Below are 27,598 nucleotides of genomic sequence, written 5' to 3'. Positions count from 1 at the left end.
ACACTTTTCCATTATATTCATCAGAAATTATTTCCAGGTTTATGAAGCATATATATATATAATATATATATATATATATATATATAATATATATATATATATATATATATATATATATATATATATATATATATTATATATATATATATATATATATATATATATATATATATATATATTATATATATATATAAAATTACATACTTTGTGCAGAAAAGATTGAGTAAACTCTTGGCTGAACCTAACACACTGTCTATGTTGTCTTTCAGCCTCTTGGATCTTCCAGTACCAAACGAAGTTATTTATTCTTAAGAGACCTCCTCCTTAAATCCTCACAATGAGAAGAAAAAATAAAATCACACTCATTACCCCTACCACTAACAACAGTGTAACCATCATACCCATCTGGATACATTGACTAGTTTAAACAAAACTCATTCCTACAAAACTTAATGCTTCTATCTCTGCTTAATGTAGATGACATAAGGCAAAATAAAAAAAAAAATACTGTACAATAGAAAACACAACCAGAAATAGTCAAAATCATTACAGCTGATTTACACAGTATGCACATGAACACAAGAAGAAGAATTCAGACAAAAACGTATATATTCCAATGCCACCTGGTGGGAAATAGGTGATTCGAGAAAGTTGATCCTTGTAAGCAAATTGTTATTTTGTTAATTTTGAATGTTGCTCATATCTAAGAGAGTAGTAGGAAAGATTCATCCCAATCAAAAAAATGAGCATCACCAACGTGACAAGAAAAAATCTTTAGGGATAATGTTGCTACACAATATATACTCTTACTAATAAAAAACATAATGAAAGTACTGATAATGAACAATCAATTAGTACAAAATACAGTAGTACCTAATAAACTATTCCCAGAGCCAAATCTGGAAGACATTAAAATACAAAAAATTGTTTAATGTGCTGTAAAACAAATATTAACCAAACACACCAACCACAGTATTAATACAATAAAAAGCCCTTAACACGATTATAAAAAAAATGAAATTCATGCACTTACTCTTCAGAAGCGTGGTCCATGATGAGATGACGAAAATAATGGGTGACATGCAGCAAAAGGTGGTAGCAAAGTGTCAAGAAGAGCTACAGCAGCTCAAGTGGTTTTGTCAGATTTGCTAAGGCATCTCACACAGCTTCTTATCTGGAAGAGATAACCCTATTGTCAAAGTCCAAACGTGACATAGTACGTAATAACAAAGTCTTATCAAAATTATCTACATTAGTAACAAATATCAGATACTAAAGTGAACATAGACTAACTCACAATAAAAACAAAAATTTAAATTTCAGTGACGTGAAACATTATGAAAAATACTTATATCTAATATGACTTAGCATAAAATCATGCAAAATCACTATCATATTGTGTATAGATTCCACAACTTTTTTTTAACTTGGAATGGTTTCCTTTTTTTATCTTTCAAAAGTCTGCAAGTCTGTCATATTGCCACTGTTAAGTATATTTGCATCCTAATTTCCAAAATCTGATTTTACATACCTGAATAGAAAGGTAACACAAAATACATAGATGTAGGCAAACCACCTATCTCCCAAACAAACTCTGAAAAATTTGAAGGTGTCTATCCCTTCCTTTGATGTTAGGTCTCCTTATATCACCTGATTTAATTTTCAAAATCTGGGTATAAGAGCCATTAAGTTGCCCATCACATCAGCTCCAATAAGACAAGAAAAAAATATCCAATATGGTACATACAAATAATACTGAAGCATCTTTCAATGTACCACATACAGTGGAACCTCGACATACGAAAGTTCCTACTTACGAAAAATCCAAGTTACAAAAGCAAAGACGAAGATTTTTTTTGCCTCTGTATATGAAAATAATTCAGGTTGCGATAGGGTAAAGTCCGAGATTCACCAGGACCACCAAGAACAATTTTAAAACTCGCGCGCCATCAACCGAGTAGACTCGCCACCATCCTCCCCTCTCCCATTGGTTCCTGATGCTAGTCACTGCCATAAGATCCTGCTCTCCCAATAATTGGTCAGGATCATGCCTCTATGTAAAGGCATCCCTTGACCATTTTTTGCGGCAGCGTTATCGTGAACACTGGAATTTGTTCGTTCACATATACATATTTTGTTTGTTAACGTAAATTTGTGTTAGTGATTTCGCTTTTGTTGTACTTTGTTACTTTATGGTGTTATGAGTGAACTTAATTACTTACGTTATTAGCCACGGGTCCCAAAAATGTTGCTGATGTTCAGGGAAAGAAGAGGATGTTTTCTATGGAGAACGAAGATGGAGATAATCAAGTGTTAATGTTTTCTACCATTTGTTAATGTGTTTAGTAAAGTTTAGTGTTAATGTTTTCTGCCATTTTTTAATGTTTCGTAAAGTTAAGTGTTCATGTTTTCTGCCATTTGTCCTCCTCCTCTGTCGCCACTTTTGGAGATCGCCTCACTCAAAAGGTAAGGTTCCACATTTTACTACATATGTACGTACATGTACGTAAAGTATTTCTTGTACCATGTTCACTAATACACTTTATTTACAGGTACGTACTACAATAAAGGTTGTTAGGTATTGAATGGTCCAAATTGTTGTACATATTTCATTGTTTGTTGGTCAATTTAGCTTTATTATAAAATTTACTGTGGTGTTTTTGTAGGGCTTGGAATGAATTAGGCGATTTACATGTAAAACGTAGTTCAAGATACGAAAAAATCAGGTTACAAAGGCTGCTTCGAAAGATTAATTTTGTATCCTGAGGCACTAATGAACCAGGATAATGTTTACAGTGTAGGCTACCCTACACAGCACACTATGTATATAGATTTTTTATTGCATCCCTTCAGTCTCGAGAGGGATTCCTTTCTGCCTGCTATTTTGCATCTGTTCCCTTTGATCTCTTCTCACCCAAATGACCAACATTTGCATGTACTATTTTCTTTCTACATTGTAAGAAGTCCTCTAGAAATAATCTATGAGTCTAGAAAAAAGACTTAGTGTCTTATTGAACTATTGCACATTAGTAAAATAAAAACTTTAAAAACATGCCCTCTAGCTTATGACTTTGCTATGGAGTAACAAAAACTATAGCACAAGGAAATTACTCTCACAGTACCAATACTGTAACTCAGTCTATGGGTTACCATCATCAAAAACATTTCTACATCTACTTTCTCTTTTATTTGGATTCATTGTGACTCCCATCAGGTCTAGGTCTTCATCTATGGCATAGATTCATACCATTTTTTCATTGATTTCCTGGCCCTTTCTACAGTTCTTAATCGTGGTACTATCACTTCTACTGCTTTTCTGACCAACCACACCTTATCTTTTCTCATCCCATGCCCAAACTATCCCATTCTTTGAAATATGTCTTTTTCCAGCCTTTCAATATCACATATCTCAATCAATTCCTAATTTATATCACTGTGTAATCCTTTAACAGTACTCTGATAATGAGTACTAGAGATCCTCCGTACCCATTTTAATCTTTGGTCACTTTACTAATGGAATATCTTTACTTACCAGTAACCTACATATTTTTCATTTCATCCTTGTTAATCCTTATTCACAATCAAGGTAACACAAACACTCTACCTATTCTAAGGCCTACCCAGCTAACATAACAGTGTTCTCAATTCCTTTCTCTTTCCTATTTGCTCCAGCAATAATTATTGGAGATAAAAAAACATACATGTTTTGTAATCCACAGCACTTCTAATACCATCTATGACCTTTGGTAAACAGTAGTGTTCAACCCCACAAGTTTCCCACAGCAACCAGTCTATAGATACCATTCACACTAGCAGACTAATAAAAAATGTTCAACTTTTGATTAAATCTTAAGGTAAAATATTAAATAATTCTCACTGAACCTGTATACATAATTTAAAGATTTCATTATGAAAGAAGATGGATTTACTAAAAAAAAATTTAACCTAATGTTATCTGGGCTTTCAAAAATGCAACTCGCATGATATACACCAACACAAACATTTCTGAATCTTAAATCCTGGAGAAACCATGTAAAAGTGTTTGTTTAATTCTTATGTAATTTGTATGTTTTCAAGCTTTTATGTGTAAATTAAAAAAATAACAAAAACAATAATTCTCTCTCTCTCTCTTTTTTTGTGTGTGTTACAGTACAGCACTGTGCACAGGATGGCACCATTTGGCTCTGCCATTTTGGCACCAATTTTATAATGTAATTATTTTGGTGCTCAATCATTTTGCTGTTCATGCATTTTGTCATTCGACTAACATTTGGCGGCATCAATTCTACCTAGTTAATGCTTATCACCAAATGTACTTTTCTTACATCTGTATCTATAACTTAAATTTCATTTAAAAGTAAATAATAAAAGTATAGGAACTGCCTCTGCAACATACCAACAGTAGAATTTTTCATAACTGATTCTCTTGAATATGTAAAAGTAATGGTCAAATCCATCGCAGAATTGGCTAACAGTATTTTGCTGAAAGTATTATAAGTAAGAGAGAGACACCAAAATTTTCTCACGATGGATACCTTTATGCATTTAACAAGCATAGCAAGAACCCTTTGATGAAGTTTTGGAAACACGAAAGCAAGAACGAGTGCAGTAAAAACGATTTGGTGATAAAGGAAATAAATGTGCATTGTCATGGTGCTTTAGCAGTAAGCATTTTCTGCAAAGGGAGAATGTTTTCAGGAGTAATGATACATGGTTGATTCTTCATTTTGAACATAATATACATAAGCATCTTAAACAGATTAAGCTGCAAGTTTTATATCACAATGATTCCAAATTTGCTTCAAAAGCTAAAATGATCTCAGCCTTATGCTTTGTGCATGTTCCTTATGTACTTGAATAACTACACTGATTTGCCTCTAGAACTTCAACCACTACTTAACTGGTTTGAAGATAATTACATCGGACAACCAATGAGAAGAGGCAATGGTAGGTGGTCCACTCTTTTCCTTTCAGAGATGTGGAACCAATACAATCAAACAATTGCTGGAGAAGACTGAACTAACAATCATGCAGAAGCAGTGCATAATAAAATATAGTGTACAGAATTAGTTCACTACCCCATTATACTTATGGAAATTTATTAATGGACAGTAAACTTCAAAAGAGCCGAGATACATATTATGAACAATTGGTTGCTGGCCATGCTCCTAAAAAAAAAACTTTTTAAGTATGTGAGAGCTGATGCACACATTTTGAATACATAATGTATGCTAATTTTGTTGAAAGGGAATCATCTGCAAACGTGTGCAGCTTAGCCCACAATTACAAAACACATTCAAGTATTGATTTTAATTATAGTTTAACTTGTTTTACATCAATATTTTAGGCCAGAATAAAGATGTCTCATTTGTATCCTGGTTTAATTTAATCCCTTTCTCCCATCCTTTAATCTCAATTTCAGCACCAAACCATGGTGGGCCAAAAGCAAGAGCACCATAATAACTGATAGCCACAAGATTGGAGGCAAAAAGGTGGTGCCAAAGAGCACTGAACCTACAGCCCATATCCTTTATTCAAGTAAGGAAAAAGCATTTATGTAAAAATGATATTGTCATGATACAATAAAGTTTGTTCATACTTACCTGACAGATATATATATAGCTGTATTCTCTGACGACCGACAGAATTTCGAAACTCCCGGCAAACGCAGTGGTCGGCTAGGTGGTTAGTACCCATTCCCGCCGCTGGGAGGCGGATACCAGGAACCATTCCCATTTTCTATTCAGATTTTCTCTACCACTGTCCCCTGAGGGGAGGTGGGTGGGTACTTGATTATATATATCTGTCAGGTAAGTATGAACAAACTTTATTGTATCATGACAATATCATTTTGTTCATGGCACTTACCTGCCAGATATATATATAGCTGAATCCCACCATTGGAGGTGGGAAGGGACAGAATAGAAGGATTTTGGAAACATTTCACATGCAGATGATTGACATCTTGGTTCCTTACCTGTTAGCATAGCTGACTTCGTGATTACTGTCACCCAAGCCTGCTTCTGCTTAACTAGAATTTCTAGCAAGGTAGTGACCTGTATAGCTGGATAGTTCTAGATGATCTGTCAACGGGAGCGTGACCACAGTGTGACTAGACCATATTGACCATACTGAAGACAACGAAGCATAATAAATACCACCTAACCTAGCCCAACTAAAGTTAGTCCCATAACTTTCAGGCTAATTAAAGGGAAGACCGCCTCAAGCGGCCAACCCTACAACCATAAAAAAACAAACCCATAATTAAAATCACACACATCCATTTTCTAAAGGATGGGGTTCGTATTGCTTCTCGTCCCCAATACTGTATCCGCGGAAATGTATGGTCCAAGCGAGTAGCAATTCTCATATGTCGCCTTCACATCTCTGAGGTAGTGTGAAGCGAACACAGAGTTGCTTCGCCAAAATGTGGCACCCAGGATATCACTGAGTGCCATATTTTTTTGAAAAGCCACCGAAGTAGCTACCGCTCTAACTTCGTGAGCATTAACTTTTAACAGTTTAAGATCACCATCTGCAGGACGAATGAGCTTCCCTGATGGTGTTTCTCAAGAAGAACGCCAGTGCGTTCTTAGACATTGGTAATTCCGGCCTCTTGACCGAACACCACAGGTTGTCTGACGGGCCTCTACATTGTTTGGTCTTTTCCAGATAAAATTTGAGAGCTCTGACTGGGCACAAAACTCTCTCCGGCTCTCGTCCGACGAACTCTGATAACCCCTTGATATCAAAGCTTTTAGGCCAGGGGTTGGATGGGTTTTCGTTCTTAGCTAAAAACGAGGGGCTCAGCGAACACACCACATTGTGTTCTCTGAAACCCACATGTTTACTCATAGCTTGGATTTCGCTAACCCTCTTAGCTGTTGCCAGAGCGGTTAGGAAAATAGCTTTCCTAGTTACATCTTTCAAAGAGGCAGCATGCATAGGCTCAAATGGGGCTGACATTAAAAACTTTAAGACAACATCCAAGTTCCATGAGGGAATCTTGTCTCGTGGAGCTTTTGATGTTTCAAAGGACCTCAATAGATCGTGAAGATCCTTATCATTTGATAAATCCAAGCCTCTGTGTCGAAAGACCGTTGACAGCATACTTTTGTAGCCTTTAATTGTTGACACTGAAAGTTTGTCTATATTTCTAAGATGTAGGAGGAAATCAGCAATCTGGCTCACAGAGGTCGTGGAGGAGGAAATATTTTCCCTTCTACACCAACTTCTGAAGACAGCCCACTTCGATTGGTAGACAGCTTGAGAAGATGTTCTTCTAGCGTTGGCAATAGCTCTTGCCACCGATCTTGAAAAACCTCTCGCTCTGGCCAACCTTTGGATAGTCTGAATGCAGTCAGACTCAGAGCGGAGAGGTTTCCGTGATACCTCTCGAAGTGGGGCTGTCTGAGTAGATCGATTTTTTTTCTGGAAGTGTCCTTGGGAAATCTACCAGAAATGACATGGCCTCTGTGAACCAGTCGCTTGCAGGCCAAAAGGGGGCGATCAACGTCATTCTTGCTCCTTCCGACGCCGCAAACTTCCTTATTACCTCTCCCAGGAGTTTGAATGGAGGAAAGGCGTAGAGATCCATCCCTTTCCAATTCCAAAGCATGGCGTCTATTGCTATTGCTCCTGGGTCCAGAACCGGAGAGCAGTAAATAGGAATCCTCTTCGTTTTCGCTGTCGCGAAGAGGTCTACCAGTGGGCGTCCCCAAAGTTTCCATAACTCCTTGCAAATCTCTGGATGGAGAGTCCATTCGTTTGGAAGCATTTGATGTTGACGGCTGAGGAGATCCGCACGAACGTTCTGTTGTCCTGAAACGAATCTCGTTAGAATCGTTACATTTCTTAGCTTCGCCCAAAGTAAGATTTCCCTCGTTATCCTGAACAGGGAACGAGATAGAGTTCCTCCCTGTTTTTTGATATACGCGAGCGCCGTGGTGTTGTCCGAGTTGACTTGTACAATTCGTCCCACAATCCTTGACTCGAAGCATGAAGGTGCCAAACGAATCGCCTCTAGCTTCCTTGAGGTTTATGTGCCAGGACCTCTGTTCCCCTCTCCAGAGGCTGACACTTCTTCCTCCCCCCAGTGTTGCTCCCCAGCCCGTCATGGACGCGTCTGAGAACAACACTAGGTCTGGGCTCAGAACTTTGAGGGACATCCCTTCCGATAGCTTGACGGGATCAGACCACCACTTCAAATGCTCTTTGATCGATTGAGGGATTCTCAAAATCTCGTCTAGGTCTTTCTTGTTCTTCCAGTTGTCTGCTAGGAAAAACTGAAGCTGTCTGAGGTGCAGCCTTCCCAGAGAAACAAATTTCTCCAGCGAGGAAATGGTCCCCAGCAGACTCATCCATTCCCTCGCCGAGCATATTTCCTTCTCTAAGAAGACCGATACTTTCTCTAAGCATTTTAGCTGACGTTCTATGGATGGAAATGCTTGAAAAGCCACTGAATCCATCTGAATCCCCAGATACACGATGGACTGTGTGGGAATCAGATGGGACTTCTCGAAGTTGACCAGAAGGCCTAGGTCCTTCGTCAGCTGTAATGTCCGTATGTAAGGTGTCCTCCAGGCACTGTTTCCTTTGACCATGGATCCGGATCAGCCCAATAGTCTAAAGTAGAGTGAGACTCGTTATCTTTCTTTCGAGAGATGGAGCCATCTTGCCACATTTCGCATCAGAACGTGATATCATAGGGGCTGTACTCAGCCCGCCCCCAAAACAGAGAGCTCTGAATTGGAAGACCTGTCCTTTTCAGAACGAATCTGAGGAACTTCCTGGACCGAGGGTGTATCGGAACATGCAAATAGGCGTCTTGGAGATCCAAGGACACCATCCAATCTCCTGGTCTCAGGGAAGCTAAAACAGACTGTGCAGTTTCCATCTTGAATTTTATTTTCCTTACAAAAGATTCAGCCTGCTTACGTCTAGGACAGGTCTCCATCCTCCCGAGTGCTTCGGAACAAGGAAAAGCCTGTTGTAGAAGCCTGGAGAGTTTCCGCGATACAACTCTTTCTACTGCTCTCTTTTCCAACATTTGATCAAAGGTCTAATAAGATCTGTTTGCTTCGAATCCTGATAAGAGGGCGAAAGGTCTATTGGCTCTATGCTTAATGGCGGTTTTGATAGAAACAGGATTTTGTAACCTTTCTCGATCACTTTGAGTGACCAAGAGTTCGCCCCTCTTATCCTCCATGCTTCGGCGAAAAGAGCGAGTCTCGCCCCGACTGGTGTCTGGAGGGCCGAAAAGTAATTTCTTTCCCCTGGTTTTTTGAGGGGGCTCTGCCCCTAGGGAAACTCCTCCCTCGCAGCAGCTCTCGAAGAGGCTCTTCCACGAAAGGGCTAATAATTCTTCCTAGAAGCTTGCGTGGTTCTTGAAGACATCTGATCAGTAGGAGTTTCGAAGACCGAGACAATAAGTTCCTGCGTCGCTCGTTCTTGGAGATTTACTGACAAATCCTTTACCATCGATTATGGAAAAAGATGAGCAAAAAGGGAGCGAACAACAATTCTGCTTTTTGCGCAGGCGACACTGACTTAGCTGTGAAGCTACAGAAAAGTGCGCGTTTCTTCAGGATCTCCCGACGCAAAATGTTGATGCCAGTTCGTCGAGCCATCTCTTACTACTCTGTCCATACATGACAAAATACTCGCTAAGTCCTCTAATGAAATAGAATCTGGGCTTCTAGACTGCACATCCAAGACGCCCAAACACCAATCTAAGAAGTTAAAACTTCTGGAGTTTTGTAAAGGCCTTTGAGATGGTGATCTATCTCTGACATTGTCCAAGAAACTTTTGCTGATGCCAGGTAAGATCTTCTAGGAGCCTCCACTAAGTTGTTGGCGAAATCCCCTTGTGCGGAAGCAGGGATTCTTAACCTGCTTCCTCTTCTGTCTCATACCACTTCCCTGATCTTCCACTAAGCCTTGTGGGGGAAGTGCAAAAGAAGTCTTGCCCTTTGTCTTTTTGGATTCCATCCAATCGTGGATTCTTTAAAAACCCCTTTAGTTGAGAGTTAGGTTGCCCTTTTTAACAAAATTTGGAGTCTTCCTTGCCTTCGAAGAGGTTAGTTGCGAAGGTGGAGAGAGAGGAACTGGAGCTCGAAACTTCTCGGGAAACAAATCTTTAAAAAAACAAAAAGACGAGTTAAGGTCTTATAATCCACGAGGATGAGGTTGTAGGATCCTCCTCCTCTTCAGAGACAGGCTCGCTTGACGATTTCTCTTCTAATGGAGACGTAGGCTTATCCTGAATTGAACGAGAAGAAACCGAAGTTTCACCTCCCTTTCGAACGTAGGTCTTGCGCTTGAAATCAATTTTGAAGAGGAAGCCGGCTATGTTCTCCTTACCTTGACCTTCTCTCCGAATTTTCCAAACTAACGTCATACGATTTCTCTTGACGAGCACTCATATTTTAGTTTCTACTACCTTGAAGCATATGGCGCTTAACCTTCTGACTAGTGACCTGTTCTTTTCTTCCCAGGGTGACTTTATGCATCGGACGCCTAGCGCCCTCAAAAGCATCCTCATTTGCGTCCTGGAAAGCGTCCTGGAAAGCGTCCTGATATGAAGGACGACGAGCGTCCTTACTAGCACTACGCCTCGCGTCCTCAAAAGCGTCCTCATTTGCGTCCTGACGTGATGGACGTCGTGTAAACGCTCCTTTAAAACGGTCTTGAGTTGTAATAACGCCTCGCGTCCTCACAAAGCGTCCTTCATATGCGTCTTCATATCCTTCTTCTGAACTAATATCGTGAGTTTGAAGTCTCTCCAGCCGACGTTTACGACACCGAGCGTCCCGAGAAGCGTCCTTACGAGCGTCCTGATTAGCAAGGCGTTTCTTCTGTTGAATATTCTCTTCCTGTAAGCCAAGATCAATTCCTTCCAATTCTATTTCTGAGCGATCCTTCTGAACGTTCTTTGACTCTTGGAAAAGACGACGGCCGCCTGTGCGGCACCTATTGTCTTTTTCTTTTTCGCCAATACTTCTAGAGACTCTATCAGCAGGACTGCTTGCGCGTTCCTGATTGAGTCGATGAGGTCTAGAAGGCGACGAATCAGAAGATGACGAAGAACGAAGAGAAGCCGCAGGAGAACGTCTAGATTTCTTGACGGGTAGCCATAGATCTTTTTTACGACTACGCGATCTTTCTTCTTTCTTGGCGAAAAACGCATCCAACTGTTGATGAATCGCTACGAGGGTCTTTTTTGATGGTGAAGAACCATATGATGGAATGAACCTTTGAGAAAAAGATGGGCGAGGGGACGCCTTCTTCCTTCTCTCCGGACTCGAATCAGGACGCTCAGAAAGCGTCCTGAATCTCTTGTGCGGAATACTGTCTTCGAAGTCTTCCGGAGAAGACCGAAGCGTAAATCGAGGCGGACGCCGCTCTCGATCTCCCGATGAAGCGTCCTCTTCTGTAAGACCTTTCCTAAGAGGGCGAGAAAGACGACGGCCGCCAGTGCGACGTCTTACGTCTTCCTTACCACTCTCAATTGGAGAGGCTGCGTCCTTTTCCGTAAGACCTTTCCTAAGAGGGCGAGAAAGACGATGGCCGCCAGTGCGACGTCTTACGTCTCCCTTACCACTCTCAGTTGGAGAGGCCTTCCGAGATTCCCACCCACGGTGAGGTGAGGACGTCTCGGAGGAAGAGAAGCATTCCTTCAAGATTCGAGCTTGCGCACGATCTTTGGCAGCCTGGGATGCATCTTCAGGATCTGCTGAAGGGACGCCAGACCGGTGTTTGATTCCCGTAACCCTCCTTCGGCCTTCGACATGTCCATTCCCTGTGTTCTGGGAGTCCGACAGAGGTCTCAACCTGGAGGCATTATAGGACCGATCTGACACCCCCTCCACATCACTAGGGGCACTAACATTATCACTACACTTCTGCACATTAGATTGTAGCGCACTCATTTTCGATTCAAGGTTCCGAATCGATTCTAAAATGGTAGAAAGGGCATTCCCTTCGGTAACAATCACTTTCTTATCTGAAGGTGAAATTATAGGATTATGCGTAACATGTTCTACAGATATGTTAGATTGAGCAACTTTATCACTTTGACTTTTAACAGAAGCACTCCTGGAGGAAGACCTCCTAATTCTGTCACGCTCAAGTCTACGAATGTAAGATTCATACGCCTTCCATTCAACATTAGTTAACACTTCGCATTCTTTGCACCTATCATCCAACAAGCAAACATGCCCTCTACAATTCACACACACTGTGTGAGGATCTACCGAGGCTTTTGGTAGCCTCACCTTACATTCTTCTACACCACACACTCTGAAACTAGTAGAACTAGATCCAGACATCTCAATTCTAAGAAAAATCAAAAGCAAAATCAAAATCCAAACCACAATAGCGTATGCCAAATCACTAAGCCAAGTCCGAAACCAAAAGACAATCCAAATACTCAAGTGACAAATGGGGTTTTCAAAATCCTAGGCGGAGGTCTGTAAACAGATGTTTACCGACCGGCGACAGAAGAAAATCTGAATAGAAAATGGGAATGGTTCCTGGTATCCGCCTCCCAGCGGCAGGAATGGGTACTAACCACCTAGCCGACCACTGCGTTTGCCGGGAGTTTCGAAATTCTGTCGGTCATCAGAGAATACAGCTATATATATATCTGGCAGGTAAGTGTCATGAACAAAATCAATTTTTGAAAGTACATTGTATTTTTCTAAACTATACAAATCTAAGGCCCTTTACTATAGGGTTTCTTTTTAGGCCCAGGTACCAGATTGTGGGTTGGCATGAGGTGGGCAATTAGTGTAAAGGACCTCAGGTTTGTATAATTAGGAAAAATATAATTTACTTTCAAAAACTGTGCTTGTTCCTACACAATATACAACCCTCAGTCCTTTACATTAGGAAGTCTCACTGATTGATGGGATGAATCTGAGTGAGCCTCTATGAACCGACTGGGGTTCAGCACACCTGAGATTTCCTTCCTTGTCATAACAGCGTGGACAGAAATCCAGCCACTGGCATCTGATCAGTGTTAGGAACTGAGAGATTAGAGTCAGTATTCTAGGTTAACTCATAAAACAGGAGAATGGGGCCTCCTTATGAGAAAGCAAAGAGCCATAATGTTGGAGACAATAAGGCAATTACAATCACTGGGTTCATCTTATGTCAGTCTGCTTTCTTGCCTTATAAAGGGAAGGGAAGGATATTGCTTCTATATCTAATCAAAGAAAATAGAGGAGTCACTCAAAGGAGTGTCTTACCTGCATTGGCTGCCTGGTACAGCATGTAATGGTCTGTATACTCTCTGCCCGAAGGGAAAGAGTAGGATGAAAGAGATGAAGGAGAGCCAGTCACTCCAGGCATACTCATTCATACCATACCACGAGGCGAGATGCAACCTTATCCTGTTAGAGGCTGGATAAGCTACACAACTTGTTGAGCAGCCACCACTGGTCCCAAAGAATAAGTGTCAAAGGGCCTGTAGGCAATATCCCGAAGGAAATGAGAGGTGAAAGTAGTCTGGCGAGCCCAGACCCCTGCCTTCAGTACCTGTTGAACAGATTCTTTCAAAATGCAAGGGCTGGAACAATGCCCCTGGCTTTGTGAGCTCTTGGACGCCAGCAGCAGAGTATGCCTTCCTGATCGTCTCACGAAGCCAGAAAGAAATAGTGTTCTTAGACACTTCTTTCTTGGAATCTGCAGTGCTAATGAAGAGCTGTCGACACTCAGGCTGGAGATATCAAGTCTTCTTCAGATGGCGGCTCAGCGCTCTAACGGGACAAAGCAGCATCTCATCTGGATCATCACCAACAAAATCACTCAGGAAAGGGATAGAAAATGGAGTGTGACTGATCCCCATCGGCTGGAATGTTTATCCCCATCCGCTACATCAAAGGAAAGACCAAGAATTTCTCCAACTCTCTTCACCAATGGCAGGCGAGCAAGAAAATAGTCTCTCTAAGGGGCTTGTACAGCTCACAAGTCAGGCTATGCAACATGAGAGTCACATCCCAAGCAGGAGGCCTGAGATCCCTGAGTGGCCAAGACCTTTCAAAGCTTCTCTCGAGAGAGGAAAAGATATTAATACCCTTCCTTTAAGACCAGGCCTAATGTGGCCCTAAAGCATTTTACAGCTGAAACCAAGAGGAGCTTCTCTCGGCAAAGGAAGGAAGATGAGGAAGTCTGCGACCTGCTGAAGAGTGGCTCCGACCGGAGATACCCCGTCTACACCAACTACAGAGCCCCTTTTTCCTGGTATAACACTGTATAGGACTGTCTAAGGTATCCTCCCATCTTTGATGGATATCCTCCAGCCATGAAGACACAGGGAAGTGCAGTTAGGAATCTCTCTTGGTGCCCAAGAACATAGAGCCATTTGGGGGCCACCAGAATTATCCAGATATTTGACCACCAAAGCGAATCATGAAGAATGGGGGGGAAAGGAGTATACCTCGAGGTTTTCCCCAAGGGTGTTGGAATGCATCCTCTGCAGTGGTCCATGGGTCTGGTACAATGGAGCAGAAACTTCCTGTTGTACCAACTTCCTGTTGTACCGGGAGGCAAACAAGTCTAAGACTGGCTGCCCCCATAGGCTGAACGACCTTTCTGCCAAGTCTTGGTGTAGGAACCACTCGGTTCCTATTACCTGATTCTGGCGAGTGAGCTTGTCTGTCACCACATTCCTCTTGCCTGGAATGTACCTGGCTGACAGCTCCACTGAATGGGCTAAGGCCCATTTGTGCATCTGCATTGTCAAATGGTGAAGCGAGACCCCTTTGCTTGTTTATGTATGCCACTACATTGTTTCCCCCGTATTCGTGGGGGGATGCAAATAACTACAATCTGCAATAATTGAAACCCCTATAAAAACTGCCAACAGGCCGTCCCCGGTTATTGGCGGGGGTTCCGTTCTGGATAGGGTGCTGATAAGCGCAAACCGCCATTAACTGAAATTCGGCAATTTGTGGTGCTTATGGCGTCAAGTTTCGGTTAATGGCGCCTCTACTAGGTATGTTATGGTGCCATAACTCTATTATCGGCACCTTATGGCGCCAATAACCAAAACATGGCCTGCTATGGTGCCATAAACTGCCAATTTTATGGTGCTAAGCAAGCATCACCAAACCAAATTGCCATTAACCCTTAAACGCCGAAGCGGAAAAATTGTTGTTTTTTTTTTTTTTAAATCACAGCATGCTTAGTTTTCAAGATTAAGAGTTCATTTTTGGCTCCTTTTTTTGTCATTGCCTGAAGTTTAGTATACAACCATCATAAATGAAAAAAATATCATTATCATATATAAATATTGGGATATATGACAGCGTAAAAAAAAAGTCATATATAATTATATACAAATCGCGCTGTGAGCAAAATGGTTAAAGCTAACGAGTTAATTTTTTTTTGTATTGTACACTAAATTGCAATCATTTTGGTATATAACAAATTGTAAAACGACCAAGGCAACACAGACAAATTTTATCACAAAATGATGCATGAATTCATAACGTGCGGACATAAATAAAAAGGTTTTCAAAAATTCACCATAAATTGAAATATTGTGCTAGAGACTTCCCGTTTGTTGCAAAATGAAGGTAATTGATTGAATATTACTAGACTGTAAGTGTTGTAGCTTACAACTGCAGATTTTGACCATTTCGTTTGAATTAAAGTTGACCAAAGGTCGAATTTTTTCTATTTATTGTTATTTATATGAAAATATTTGAAAACTGATAAAAGCTACAACCATGAGTTGTTTTTAGTTGTATTCTACATAAAATTGTGCACATTTTCATATATAAAACTTTATGTACCGGCTAATTTAAAATGGTGCAAACATTACGACAATCGGACGAAAAAATTTCTGATTTTTTCGGAAGTTACCGTGCGGACGTAAGGAATAAGCTTATTTCATAAATTCACCATAAATTGAAATATTGTGCTAGAGACTTCCAATGTGTTCCAAAATAAAGGTAAATGATTGAATATTACTAGAATGTAATAGTTTTAGCTTACAATTGCGTTTTTTGACCATTTTGGTCCAGTTAAAGTTGACTGAAGGTTGACATTTTGGCACTTATCGTTATTTATATGAAAATATTTCAAAACTGATGAAAGCTACAACCATGGTGTGTTTATAATTGTATTCTACATGAAATTGCACACATTTTCATATATAAAACTTTCTGTAATGGCTAATTTAAAATGGTGTAAACATTACGACAATCAGACGAAAAAATTTCTTATTTTTTTCGGAAGAGTTACCACGCAGACGTAAGGAAAATTTTTTTTTTCATAAATTCACCATAAATCAAAATACTGTGCTGGAGACTTCCAATTTGTTGCAAAATAAAGGTAAATGATTTAATATTACTAGAATGTAAGATTTTTAGCTTACAATTGCGTTTTTTTACCATTTCGGTCGAGTCAAAGTTGACCAAAGGTTGATATTTTGGCACTTATTGTTACTTATATGAAAATATTTCAAAACTAATAAAAGCTACAACCATGGGTTGTTTGTTGTTGTATTCTACATGAAATTGTGCACATTTCCATATATAAAACTTTATGTAACGGCTAATTTAAAATGGTGCAAACATTACGACAATCGCACGAAAAAATTTCTGATTTTTTCGGAAGTTACCGCGCGGACGTAAGGAAAAAGTTTTTTTCATAAATTCACCATAAATCAAAATATTCTGCTAGAGACTTCCAATTTGTTGCAAAATGAAGGTAAATGATTGAGTATTACTAGAATATAAGAGTTTTAGCTTACAATTGGGTTTTTCGACCATTTCGGTAGAGTCAAATTTGACCGAAGGTTGAAATTTTGGCACGTCGTTATTTATATGAAAATATTTCCAAAACTGGTAAAAGCTACTACCATGACTTGTTTTTGGTTGTATTCTACATGAAATTGTGCACATTTTCATATATAATACTCCATGTAATGGCTAATATAAAATGGTGCAAAAATGATGTCAAAAGTGACGAAATAATTTCTGAGATGTGTCGCTGATGCTTTTCAGTGCAAGAAGAAAGAAATTCGCGCTTGCGCGCCTGGGTAACGATTGTAAACAAAACAACGTCTTGATCCATGAGCTCCCAGCATCCCCCAAGGCGCGTGATTCAAAAGTTTTCGCCTAGTAGGCCTATAACTATTTTTCCGCAATTTTTTAAAAAACTTTTTTTCGTCGACGTACCACACGTCCAATTGGCACCCGACAGATAATTTTCGTTGACGTTTAATACGTCCAATCGGCGTTAAAGGGTTAATCAAGTATGCTGATAACTGCGGACTGCCTGAATTTTGTTGGTTAAAAACAAAGAAAAACCCACTAAAAATGTTTATGACTAGTTTTTTTTAATAGTTTTATCACAAAAAAGTGCATTTTATGAAAGATAAAAAACACGGAATTGGTGAATATTTCTTGTAGAAAAGTACTGTGAATAGCCGAATTGTCCACGAATAATGGGGGTATATGCTCCAGAGAGAAATCAGCAAATACATGAGTTCAGAAATCCAGAGTGCACGGGGGTTCACTGTAATGCGGTATGGTCGCTCATCAGTACGAGTGTCCCATCACTCAATCCTGAAACTCTTGGTGAGACAGGATGGCCACCTTGAGTTCCAGGATGATGATGCGAAGGTGCTTGCCAGATAATCCCACACTCCTGCAGCCAGCAACTCCTCTAGGTGTGCGCCCCATTCCTCGGTCAATGCATCTGAGAACAGAAGAATGTCTGGAGGGGGAGTGCGAAGATCTACTCCTATTAAACGGTTTATGGTGAGCCACCACTCCAAATCCTCTCTCGCCTCCTGTGAAAGGGGGATGAGCGTGGATTGAAGGTCACAGAACTGTCACCAAAATTCCCTCAGTCTCCACTGGAGTGACCGATCATGACTTGTCACTTCCAAGCTGACTGCTCCTGTCGAGACAGGAACTGTTGTGCTGCCTCTCTGAACCTGCTGAAACGAGAGCCTGAGAGGAAGACTCTTGCTGCTACCATATTTAACAGCATGCCCACATACTGTCCTCTGCTTGGGCTCGAGATTGGACTTTTCAAGATTTATCAAGATCCCCAGATTGTGACAGAACTTGAGAGGTCAATCCCATCCCTGTACTGTAGGAACTATGAGCGAGAGCTTGTCAGGACCAGCCAATTGTCGAGATGTCTCAACAGATGTGTCCTGTGCAAAATGTGCCCAAGCTGACACCAGGGTGAGCACTCCCGTGAACACCTGGGTAGCAGTCGAGAGCCAGAAACAAGAGTGCCCTGACCTGGTGCACCATATCCCCGAGGACAAAGCGAAGGTATTTGCGAGACAAATGATGGATGGGTATTTGGAAATATGCATCCTTCAACTTCACCGTAAGCATGAAGTCTTTCTCCCTGATAGAGGCAAGCTCAGTACCATGTACCGTCTCCATCTTGAACCTAGTCTGGCAAACAAATCAATTCAGGGGAGAGAGGTCTATGACTGGTCTCCACCGCCCCCCCCCCCCCCCCCCCCCCCCAAGTCTTCTCTAAAAGAAAGACGCAGCTTTAAAACCATGGAAACCGGTCCAACACGACTTCCATAGCAACTTTGCTCAGCATCATATGCACTTCTTGCAACAGTGCCAGGTACTTCTGAGAACCTTCAAGGTACGACTGCAAATGGACTGGGTGGTTGGTGAGAGGCAGTGGAGACTTGAAGGGTAATAGAACATCTACCCAGATCTCTGCTCCATATTGCTGCTGTGTTGCCCAATCGCTCAATAGGTACCCTCCCCCACCAGTGGCAGCAGTGCTCCATATCGCTGCCATGTTGCCCAATGGCTCAATAGGCACCCTCCATTATGGAAGCAGCTGGAGGGGAATGCCACCCTTAGCATTTCCTCCTCTTCTTCTTCTTTCCCTTAACCCCCTTTTCTGATGGTAAGGTGGGGTGAAAGGGGCATGATTGCGTCCCCTTCAAAGGGAGAGAAGAAGGCTAGGTGTTTCCATTAGCGCCCTTCAAAGAACTATGCTTCTTAGGAGCCGAGGAAGAGCTAGCTAAGGTCGAAGGTCTAGCCGCAGTGGAATGGGAAGACCCAGAGATCTTTGCCACTGCCTAGTGAACAACGCAGTTTTCATCTTCATCCTGACGCTTGCTACCTGTTCTTTATTGAAGAGAGAGGTAGAACCCAGCTAAGGTCCATTACATAGGGTCAAAACTGACTTGGAACCAAGACCTGCTGGCACGAGAGAGGACAGCATCCCTCATCTTCAGCTCAGGTTTGCCCACAGAGGTGCCATCTGGTGGGCCACAGTCTCCTAAAGTCTGAGTCTTCTCCTGGAACTATAGCTCTAGAAGAGGCAACAACCTTAGATACTGTGAATGACCCCAGATCTAGCCCAGAGACTGCCTGGAGAGCTGCCATAGTGGTAGCCTCCAGGGTCTCTGCTTCTTGCTGTGTGAGAGATTCACACTCTGCAGTACGGTGCTGCAGTGACAGACTGGGACCTAGTCGGACTAGGTCTGGATCAACCTGCTTAGTCGTCAGACCTCTCCAAGGGCGTATAGAAAAGCTTCTGATGAGGTAGAGGAGGAAGAAGCATATTGTCTGAATGATTGAATGGAAGGGAGGTCTCTTGTCCTGAGACAAGATTAGTCACTTGGCCCAATCCACCATCAGCAAGAGCAGACCACGGTAGCCCCGTAGTACCTTCTTAGGACCCCAAAATGTTTCGAGACAAGAGGGGCAGTTTACTGAAAAGCCATTGTTGCTTCCCCAAGATCAATGTGCTGACGGATCAGCACTACGATTTCACCAAAGGTCCTCTGTATCTTGGGGATGTTCGCGTCCCTAGGCAAAGGACCCACAAGCCCTTCGAGAGAGCGGTCCTCCCGATCTACTATCCCTACAGGAGGGAGAACCTCGCCAGTCCCCCATGATCCATCCTGAACAACACAAGTGTATGTTTGGTGGGGGCCTAAAACCCTCCATAAACACAGGCTCCCATTGCTGAATCCTGCCAAGGACACTCAGCAGGATTCCTCCTAACCACCTCAGCCCTCCCGGTGTATCCAGAGGAAGCAGATGGAATAGGAGGGGAGGACTGGATGCTCCGGCTTGTCCTGTCAGCCATGCTGACACGAAGAATGAGTCGCGAGATCATCAACCCGTGGTGATGAAGGCTACACGTGTCTAGCAGAGCATTGTAGCTTCGACAAAATAATTTCCCAAGGAGTTTGTGGAGGTTCTTATCTCTGTCGATGCGCTTGTCCTCGTCTTACTCATCAGCTCACGCAAACACAAGCGCGAGTCAGGCTAGGACACGTGATTGACAGGTTGACAAGAACATGCACTGCCCTCATGAAGTATCTCTATGCGAAGAATACATGCACAGGGGACCTCCTCTTAGCTACTCCAGATGCCTTGTCCCACGAGACAGAAACATCTTTCCTGGTACCTGCTGAAGAGCCAGGCTTGGCTTTCACAGGTAGGGGGGAGTCATCCTATGCCAATGTTGGGATGCTGAGTGGTCTCTCTGGCACTGATACTGGAAATGTGTTCCCTCTTAGAGGATCATGCATTTGGGGAAACTCGCGAATGAGCACCCGACCAGCTCCAGTTCCAGGGGCAGAGCTCTTAGAACTAGAGGCAGGAGAATGTACCAGAGTCTGAACTCCTGGGGCTCCCATGACACTAGACCTTGGAGACAACGAGCCAACGAGAGAACCAACTGCTTCCTCAAGAAGAGGATGTAGTTGAAGAGGGAGGTGAGGAGGTGACGGACGATGATGACGAAGCCAAAGATGGCGACAAAGATGACGACATCATGCTAGACCTCTTCTTTGCCAACTTCAGAAAGAAAGCAGTCAGGTCCCCTTCAAAGGGACATCAGACAACTCAACAGGCACAGGAGCAGGTCTGGGAACAGCAGCAGGGACAACAGATGGAGTAACCTCATACACCGCCAGGGGTCTGAGAGGCACAGCAGGAACAGGCAAAAGTGCCACTCCAAATCCAGTCGGGGGTGGCACTGACATCACAGATGCTGGCAGATGGGGATGCATGCCCATCACCACTGAAGGGGTCACATTAGTGGGGTGGTGGGCACAGACCATTGTGGGAACCGAAGCCAACCTATGCTGGGTTACCATACAGGTGGTAGTGGTAGCCACAGAGTGAGTCACTACAGAGCTGGCACTCTTCAAGTGTGCCAGCAATGCGCTCACAAATGGGGTTCCAAAAGGCCCAAAGAAGTCCTTGTCTGAACCAGACCTAACACCTCACCTGCAGAAAACAAAGTTGGGTTAATGAGAGGGATACCCTCTCACCTCGAAGGAAAGCCTTTGGAGCAAGAGGAGACCCCCCAGAAGAGTGTTGTCCTGGTCATCAACCACATCCCCCTTTCTCCTCCGATGAGTCAGGAGAGGAAGGCAAAGCAGAGGCTTCCCTTGAAGAGGAAACAGCAAGCATGGGATGATTGCTGGGAGAGAGATAAGATGTAGGATCAGCAACCAAGGGCATGGTTGGGGGTGTATTACCCCCAACCGAAGCCTTGGGTGTCTTCCTCTGATATCGCCTTCTCCCAGCAGACTTCTCCCACTGCTCCGGAGACCAGTCACAACACTCAGTACAACGATTATCAATAGTACACTCACACCCTCAGCAATAGGAAAAAAGGGAATGGAGATAATATCGATAGCTGAGCGGACGTTACTGCACCTTTTACATGGACCACAGGGCATTGCCCGCTGAGGACGGACTTCCTTGGCAATTATGATTCATGGATTTGCATAATGTTATTCTTTCAAACACACAATTATACACAAACAGATGGCAAGGTATCACAAAGAACATAGAAGAATCCCACTGGGACTGAAAGAAACCAACACACAGTTGGACAGAGAGAGAAGAATACAAGTCTACTCCTGATGATGCCCCAAAGCAAATTGGAATGTTTACGTCTGATCGGGAGGGACTCCCGACTACGTACTGGACAGGTAGTCAATTACCAAACTGCCTTTTTAAAAAGATTTCAGTGGCCATGTCCAGGCTTCACCTTAACTAATTCCTATTCTAAAGGACCAAGGGTTTGTACATTGTGTAGGAACAAATATAAAACAAAAAAGCTGTAGTGAAGTCAAACACCTGCCTAATCCTCTCAACCCATCTCACAATGCACTTCCACCCCCTCCTAGCCAGGGAAACTGCTTCCCTACTCCACTCACCTTCCATAACAACCCTTTCTCAGAGTAATTTCCTCTACTCAGCCTTAATCCCCTTCTCTCCCATGGAGCCCTGACATTTGACCAGCCCCCTCGGGAAACTTCTGGCCTCCACCACCCTCCTAAACCCTTTCTCGGTCTTTTAATGAGTGTAAGCAGCAGTACCAACATTTTCTTTAAGCTGTGCTGCATATCCAACCATATCTTTGGCACATGGGCTGGTGCTGTTGGATACTGTCGGGTGTTTGATAATTGAAGGGTTATATTAAAAAAAAACAGTAATCTTGATCAATCTCACAACTATTCAAGAATGATATTCAAAATTATCATCATCTCTAACAAGACCATGACTTGGATGATTCCATGTCGCTGTTTGATTCCACATCACTCAGTTATCAGTGCTGACAACACCAATTCAATGAGTATTTTATGAAACAAGTCAAGAAAACTCCCAAGATTGGACTAAGCTGTTAAGAGGTCAGAATTAAGGGGATCATATGCAAAAAGACTAGTTGAATTACCCATAAAATTTACATGAGCATAACCCCTAAATTCAGAAAACAGCTGGATCATCAAAAACAAGAGCATAAAAGTCCTTTATTTAACTGTTAATAAACCTACTTTATAACTTATCCAGACTTTCTGCAAGGTTATCCAGACTATCTTATGAGGATATGGGGCTAAGCAACTAATTGTTATAGACCATGAAAGAAATGTAGAATAACAATAAAAAATATTGTGATGACAACAGGAAATTTTATAATGAAGGGTGCTTCAGCAGAATGAAAAATCTTTTGTTTTCAGACCATTAACTTGAGAAAACGTGAACATTCACACAATTAGCTAAAGACCTTAATTACAATACTTTTCTTAATTTCAAAGGAAATACTGTACTAAATTTGCCCTCTTAAATAACAGATACGTATCTGACATAGTATACTACCAACTAGTATTTCATTTGGTTTATCTATGCTCTTATCTATAGTATTACTAAATCCCCTTCAAGTGACACTTGAACCCATTAACCATTAAGAGTTCAAGGAGAAGAGATATAGATATAACCAGGCATAACAATTATACTGTAGTGTAGAAAGGCTATCAGAAAAGTCCAGTGACAGAAATTACTTTTTATAAAAATATGTATGCGACATCCTGTAAACAAAAATAACCTTGAATATCAGAAACCTGAAGGAATCAAGATCAGTTTTGAAATATCTCCTTCACTACAAGCAAACACCAACAATAAAAAGAATTTCATTCTCTAATGAATTTGCACTAAATCACATTAGGTTGAGATATTTTCATAGAATGCACTAACAGCTGTATTTTTCAATACACATCTTAGATTTCTTTGTACAAACAGCTACGTAAACAAAAACTTAGAAACTGGGTTAAGTATTTTCAGTGCTCGCAAGTCATTTCTCAAGTAAGATCTCTTTTAGATGCACAGAAAGACAGACTTAGAAAAATAATTACAAAAATCTTGAATACAGTAGTATATAAAATCAAACATAAACAATTTGCATTTATAAAATGAAACAAAGTTCTAAATACTATAGCAAGTAAAATCAATCAAACTTTGCCCACAGAGATAATTAATTAAGATGTTTTCCATATATGTACCCAATTCTATTATGTCAGTCAAGTCACTAAGATCCAAGCATGGATCTTCATTAAAAAATAATAGTAGTCAGGTATTCTAAAATGCTCTTAGCTCTCTTACTGGACTGACATGGCCAGATAACATCCATAACCAACAGAACATAGCAAATTCTAAAGTAATTTGTATTTTTCATAACATGCAAACTTAAGATCTTTGCATAGGATTTAGTTTATGAACACAAGCTTTGAACAGCTGTTTTAACTTGCCACAAGGTCATTAATTACGACAGTAGGGGGAAAGCATCGATCTCCACTCCACTTTGCCTTTCTGCCCAAGTACCAGAATGGGAGGTGGCAGAGGTGGGCCATAAAACAGTTTTGATGTAGGAAAAACCTATTTTTGGTAGTTGCTGTTGAGTTCTCAAGGTGTTACTTTTCCATGGTCTAACCAGAGCTCCATGGTGACCAGACTAATGTCAAAGAATTCTCTTTTAGCTGGTCTTGTGGCTGGGTATTGAGTCTTAATGATAAACATTATAACATGGGATAGAGTATAAATAGACTCGGGATAAGAGGGCACTTTCTCTTATAATGCTAAACCCAGTTTACCTACGTCAAAACCCACAAGAAGAATATGTGGCTATGTGCATATGCGCCGTCACATTGTTTACATATGACCAGAAACGGACCAAGCCACCATTACTTTCTGTTGGGTCAATGCAGGATAACCCCTTACCCAAATCCCATGCCTTTTCATCAAGGAAGTGGGAAGGTTTTGAGGACTCAACAATGACTACCCAAAAATGATATTTTTATAATAAAATGATATTGTCATGATACAATAAAGTTTTATACATACTTACCTGGTAGATATATACTTAGCTATAGACTCCGTCGTCCCCGACAGAAATTCGAATTTCGCGGCACACGCTACAGGTAGGTCAGGTGATCTACTGCCACTGCCGCTGGGTGGCAGAACTAGAAACCATCCCATTTTCTAAGACAGATTTGCTCTTCCACCTGTCTCCTGAGGGGAGGCTGGGTGGGCCATTTAATAGTATATATCTGCCAGGTAAGTATGTATAAAACTTTATTGTATCATGACAATATAATTTTTATACATTCAACTTCCCTGGCAGATATATACTTAGCTGATTGGCACCTTTGGCGGAGGGTAAGAGACAGCTAATTACTGAATAGACAGGGAACAACATACGTTGTAGGTAACAAAAATAAAAATATAAGAAACCTGGTTCCTACCTGTGTCGGCGAAAGACTTCATGGCTACTGCCTAGGAGCTTACATCGCCTCAAGAGCCTCAGCGAGGTAGTGACCTCATGCTAAGAATTCTTGATGGTCTGTCGATGGGGTCTTATCCACTTACTCGACAGAACCTAAGGATCTTTGTCAATGGGGTCCTATCCACTTACATGACAAAACACCTTGCCATATGGCATCATTAAGGAGCATAATACCGATCCCGATCACCTGATCCTAATACCGGGGTTAGTACTACGATTGAAAGGAGTTATCCCCCCAACATCCTTTCAAACGACCATAAAAAACTCAAAACCAAACAATCTTTTAGTTAAAAACAATGATATTGTTAAGATACAATAAAGTTTTGTACATACTTACCTGGCAGATATATACTTAGCTATAGACTCGGTCGTCCCGACAGAATTTCAAAACTCGCGGCACACGCGACAGGTAGGTCAGGTGATCCACCATTCCCGCCGCTGGGTGGCGGGGTCTGGAACTATTCCCGTTTTCTAAGCCATAATTTCTCTTCCACCTGTCTCCTGAGGGGAGGATGGGTGGGCCATTAATCGTATATATCTGCCAGGTAAGTATGTACAAAACTTTATTGTATCTTAACAATATCATTTTTGTACAAGTAACTTACCCAGCAGATATATACTTAGCTGATTGGCACCCTTGGTGGCGGGCAAGAGACAGCTAAAAACAAAATAATACTTAAACTAAATACATTAAAAAACAGGGAAAAAACAACCTATGTTCTTGGATAACATAATCCATAGTTCCTACCTGATTGGGCTGAAGACTTCATGACTACTGTCGATGAGTCTGCTTGCCTCAAGAGTTTCAACGAGGAATGAACCTATGGTTGAATAACTCTTTGGATCGTGTCAATGGGGGCTAGCCCGCTTACGCGACAGAGCCTATACTGGATCGTACCAATGGGGGCTGACCCACTTACAATGGTAGAGCCTTGACCTTTTGTCATATCATGGAGACTCGCCCTCTTACATGACAGAGTTAAGGTTATTAAAAAATCACAAAGAGCACTCAAAGCCAATCCCGATCACCTGACCATGTTAGTATTGTTATAATCTATGAATTGTAAGAGGGTTCCCTATTCCCTCTGACAATTAACCAATAAAAACAACCACCAATAAAAAGTAATTTAAGCACTAAACTAAATAGGAAGGATTAGCCTCAGCCCCTTCTCCCAGCACTGAATTCGCCGAAACATACGCTCCCAGAGCAAAGCACTTTTCGTACGAAATTTTAACGTCTCTTAGGTAATTCGAGGCGAACACCGAATTACATCTCCAAAATGTCGACTCTATAAGAGCCTGAAGAAACCATGTTTTGTGAAATGCCATAGACGTAGCTATGGCTGTCACTTCATGAGCTCTCACTCTGAGAACCTTGAGGTGCTCTTCCTCGCACTTAAGGTGAGCTTCCCTTATTACATCTTTTATGAAGTATGTAAGGGCGTTCTTAGAAATCGATCTTTTCGGATCTCTTACAGAGCACCAAAGACTTTCTTCTGTACCTTTCAGCCACTTCTTCTTCTCCAGGTAGAACTTGAGTGCCCTGACTGGACACAAAGTCCTTTCTAGTTCTCTCCCTGTTAATGAAGATAGTCCTTTTATCTCAAAGCTTCTTGGCCAAGGCTTTGAGGGATTTTACATTTTTGCTAGAAAAAATGGTTTAAAGGAGCAAATCGCTGAATCCTTCTTAAACCCCACTTTACCTTCCAAAGCTTGCAACTCGCTAATTCTCTTGGCTGTTGCTAACGCAAAAAGGAATAATGACTTTCTCGTTAAGTCTCAATAAACGAAGCTGCGTGAGACGGTACAAATTTTCCGACATTAGGAACTTGAGGACCACATCCAAGTTCCAGCTAGGCTTCTTGATTACATGTTCTTTCGTGGTCTCAAAAGACCTTATAAGGTCATGAAGATCTTTATTATTCGTCAGATCTATTCCTCTAAGTCGAAAAACTGAGGCCAGCATACTTCTGTAACCCTTCACTGTTGAAACTGCCAGGTTACAGTCTTTTCTCAAATATAGGAGAAACTGCGATTTCAGTTACAGAGGTACTGGAAGAGGATATTTTCTTTCCCTTACACCATCTTCTAAACAACTCCCACTTCGACTGATATACTTTAGAAGTGGAGACTCTTCTGGCTCTTGCAATAGCCTTTGCCACTTCTCGTGAAAAGCCCCTTGCTCTGACAAGTCCTTCGACAGTCTGAAGGCGGTCAGACTTAGAGCGGGGAGGTTTTTTGTGAAACCTGTCGCGAAGTGGGGTTGTTTGAGAAGATCGTTCCTTAGTGGAAGCGATCTTGGAAAATCCACTAACCACTCCAGCACCTCTGTGAACCAATCGAGAGCCGGCCAGAAGGGAGCGATGAGGGTCATTCTTGTTCCTTCCGAGCAAGCGAACTTCCTCAATACTTCCCCTACTATCTTGAAAGGAGGGAAGGCGTATGCGTCCAAGCCCGTCCAATCTAGCAGAAAGCTGTCTACTGCTACTGCTTGAGGATCCGA

At 41.7% G+C, this 27,598-nt stretch overlaps 1 protein-coding gene across 2 annotated transcripts in view; it reads right to left on the bottom strand.

The window, feature by feature from the left end:
* The window catches only part of LOC135219092 (acyl-CoA:lysophosphatidylglycerol acyltransferase 1-like), a 226,914-nt gene that overhangs the window by 143,156 nt on the left and 56,160 nt on the right, over positions 1-27,598 (bottom strand). For both annotated transcript variants that reach the window (XM_064255526.1, XM_064255527.1), the window contains exon 2: positions 1,034-1,174. In XM_064255526.1, coding sequence (XP_064111596.1) covers positions 1,034-1,053 — 20 coding nt within the window. In that variant the 5' untranslated portion in view covers positions 1,054-1,174. The remainder of the gene's footprint in view (positions 1-1,033; positions 1,175-27,598) is intronic.

This window comes from Macrobrachium nipponense, chromosome 1 (assembly GCF_015104395.2).
Source record: "Macrobrachium nipponense isolate FS-2020 chromosome 1, ASM1510439v2, whole genome shotgun sequence".
Classification (NCBI taxonomy): domain Eukaryota; kingdom Metazoa; phylum Arthropoda; class Malacostraca; order Decapoda; family Palaemonidae; genus Macrobrachium; species Macrobrachium nipponense.
The sequence above is the reverse complement of the archived record's forward strand: the minus strand, read 5'-3'. Positions and strand labels throughout refer to the sequence as shown.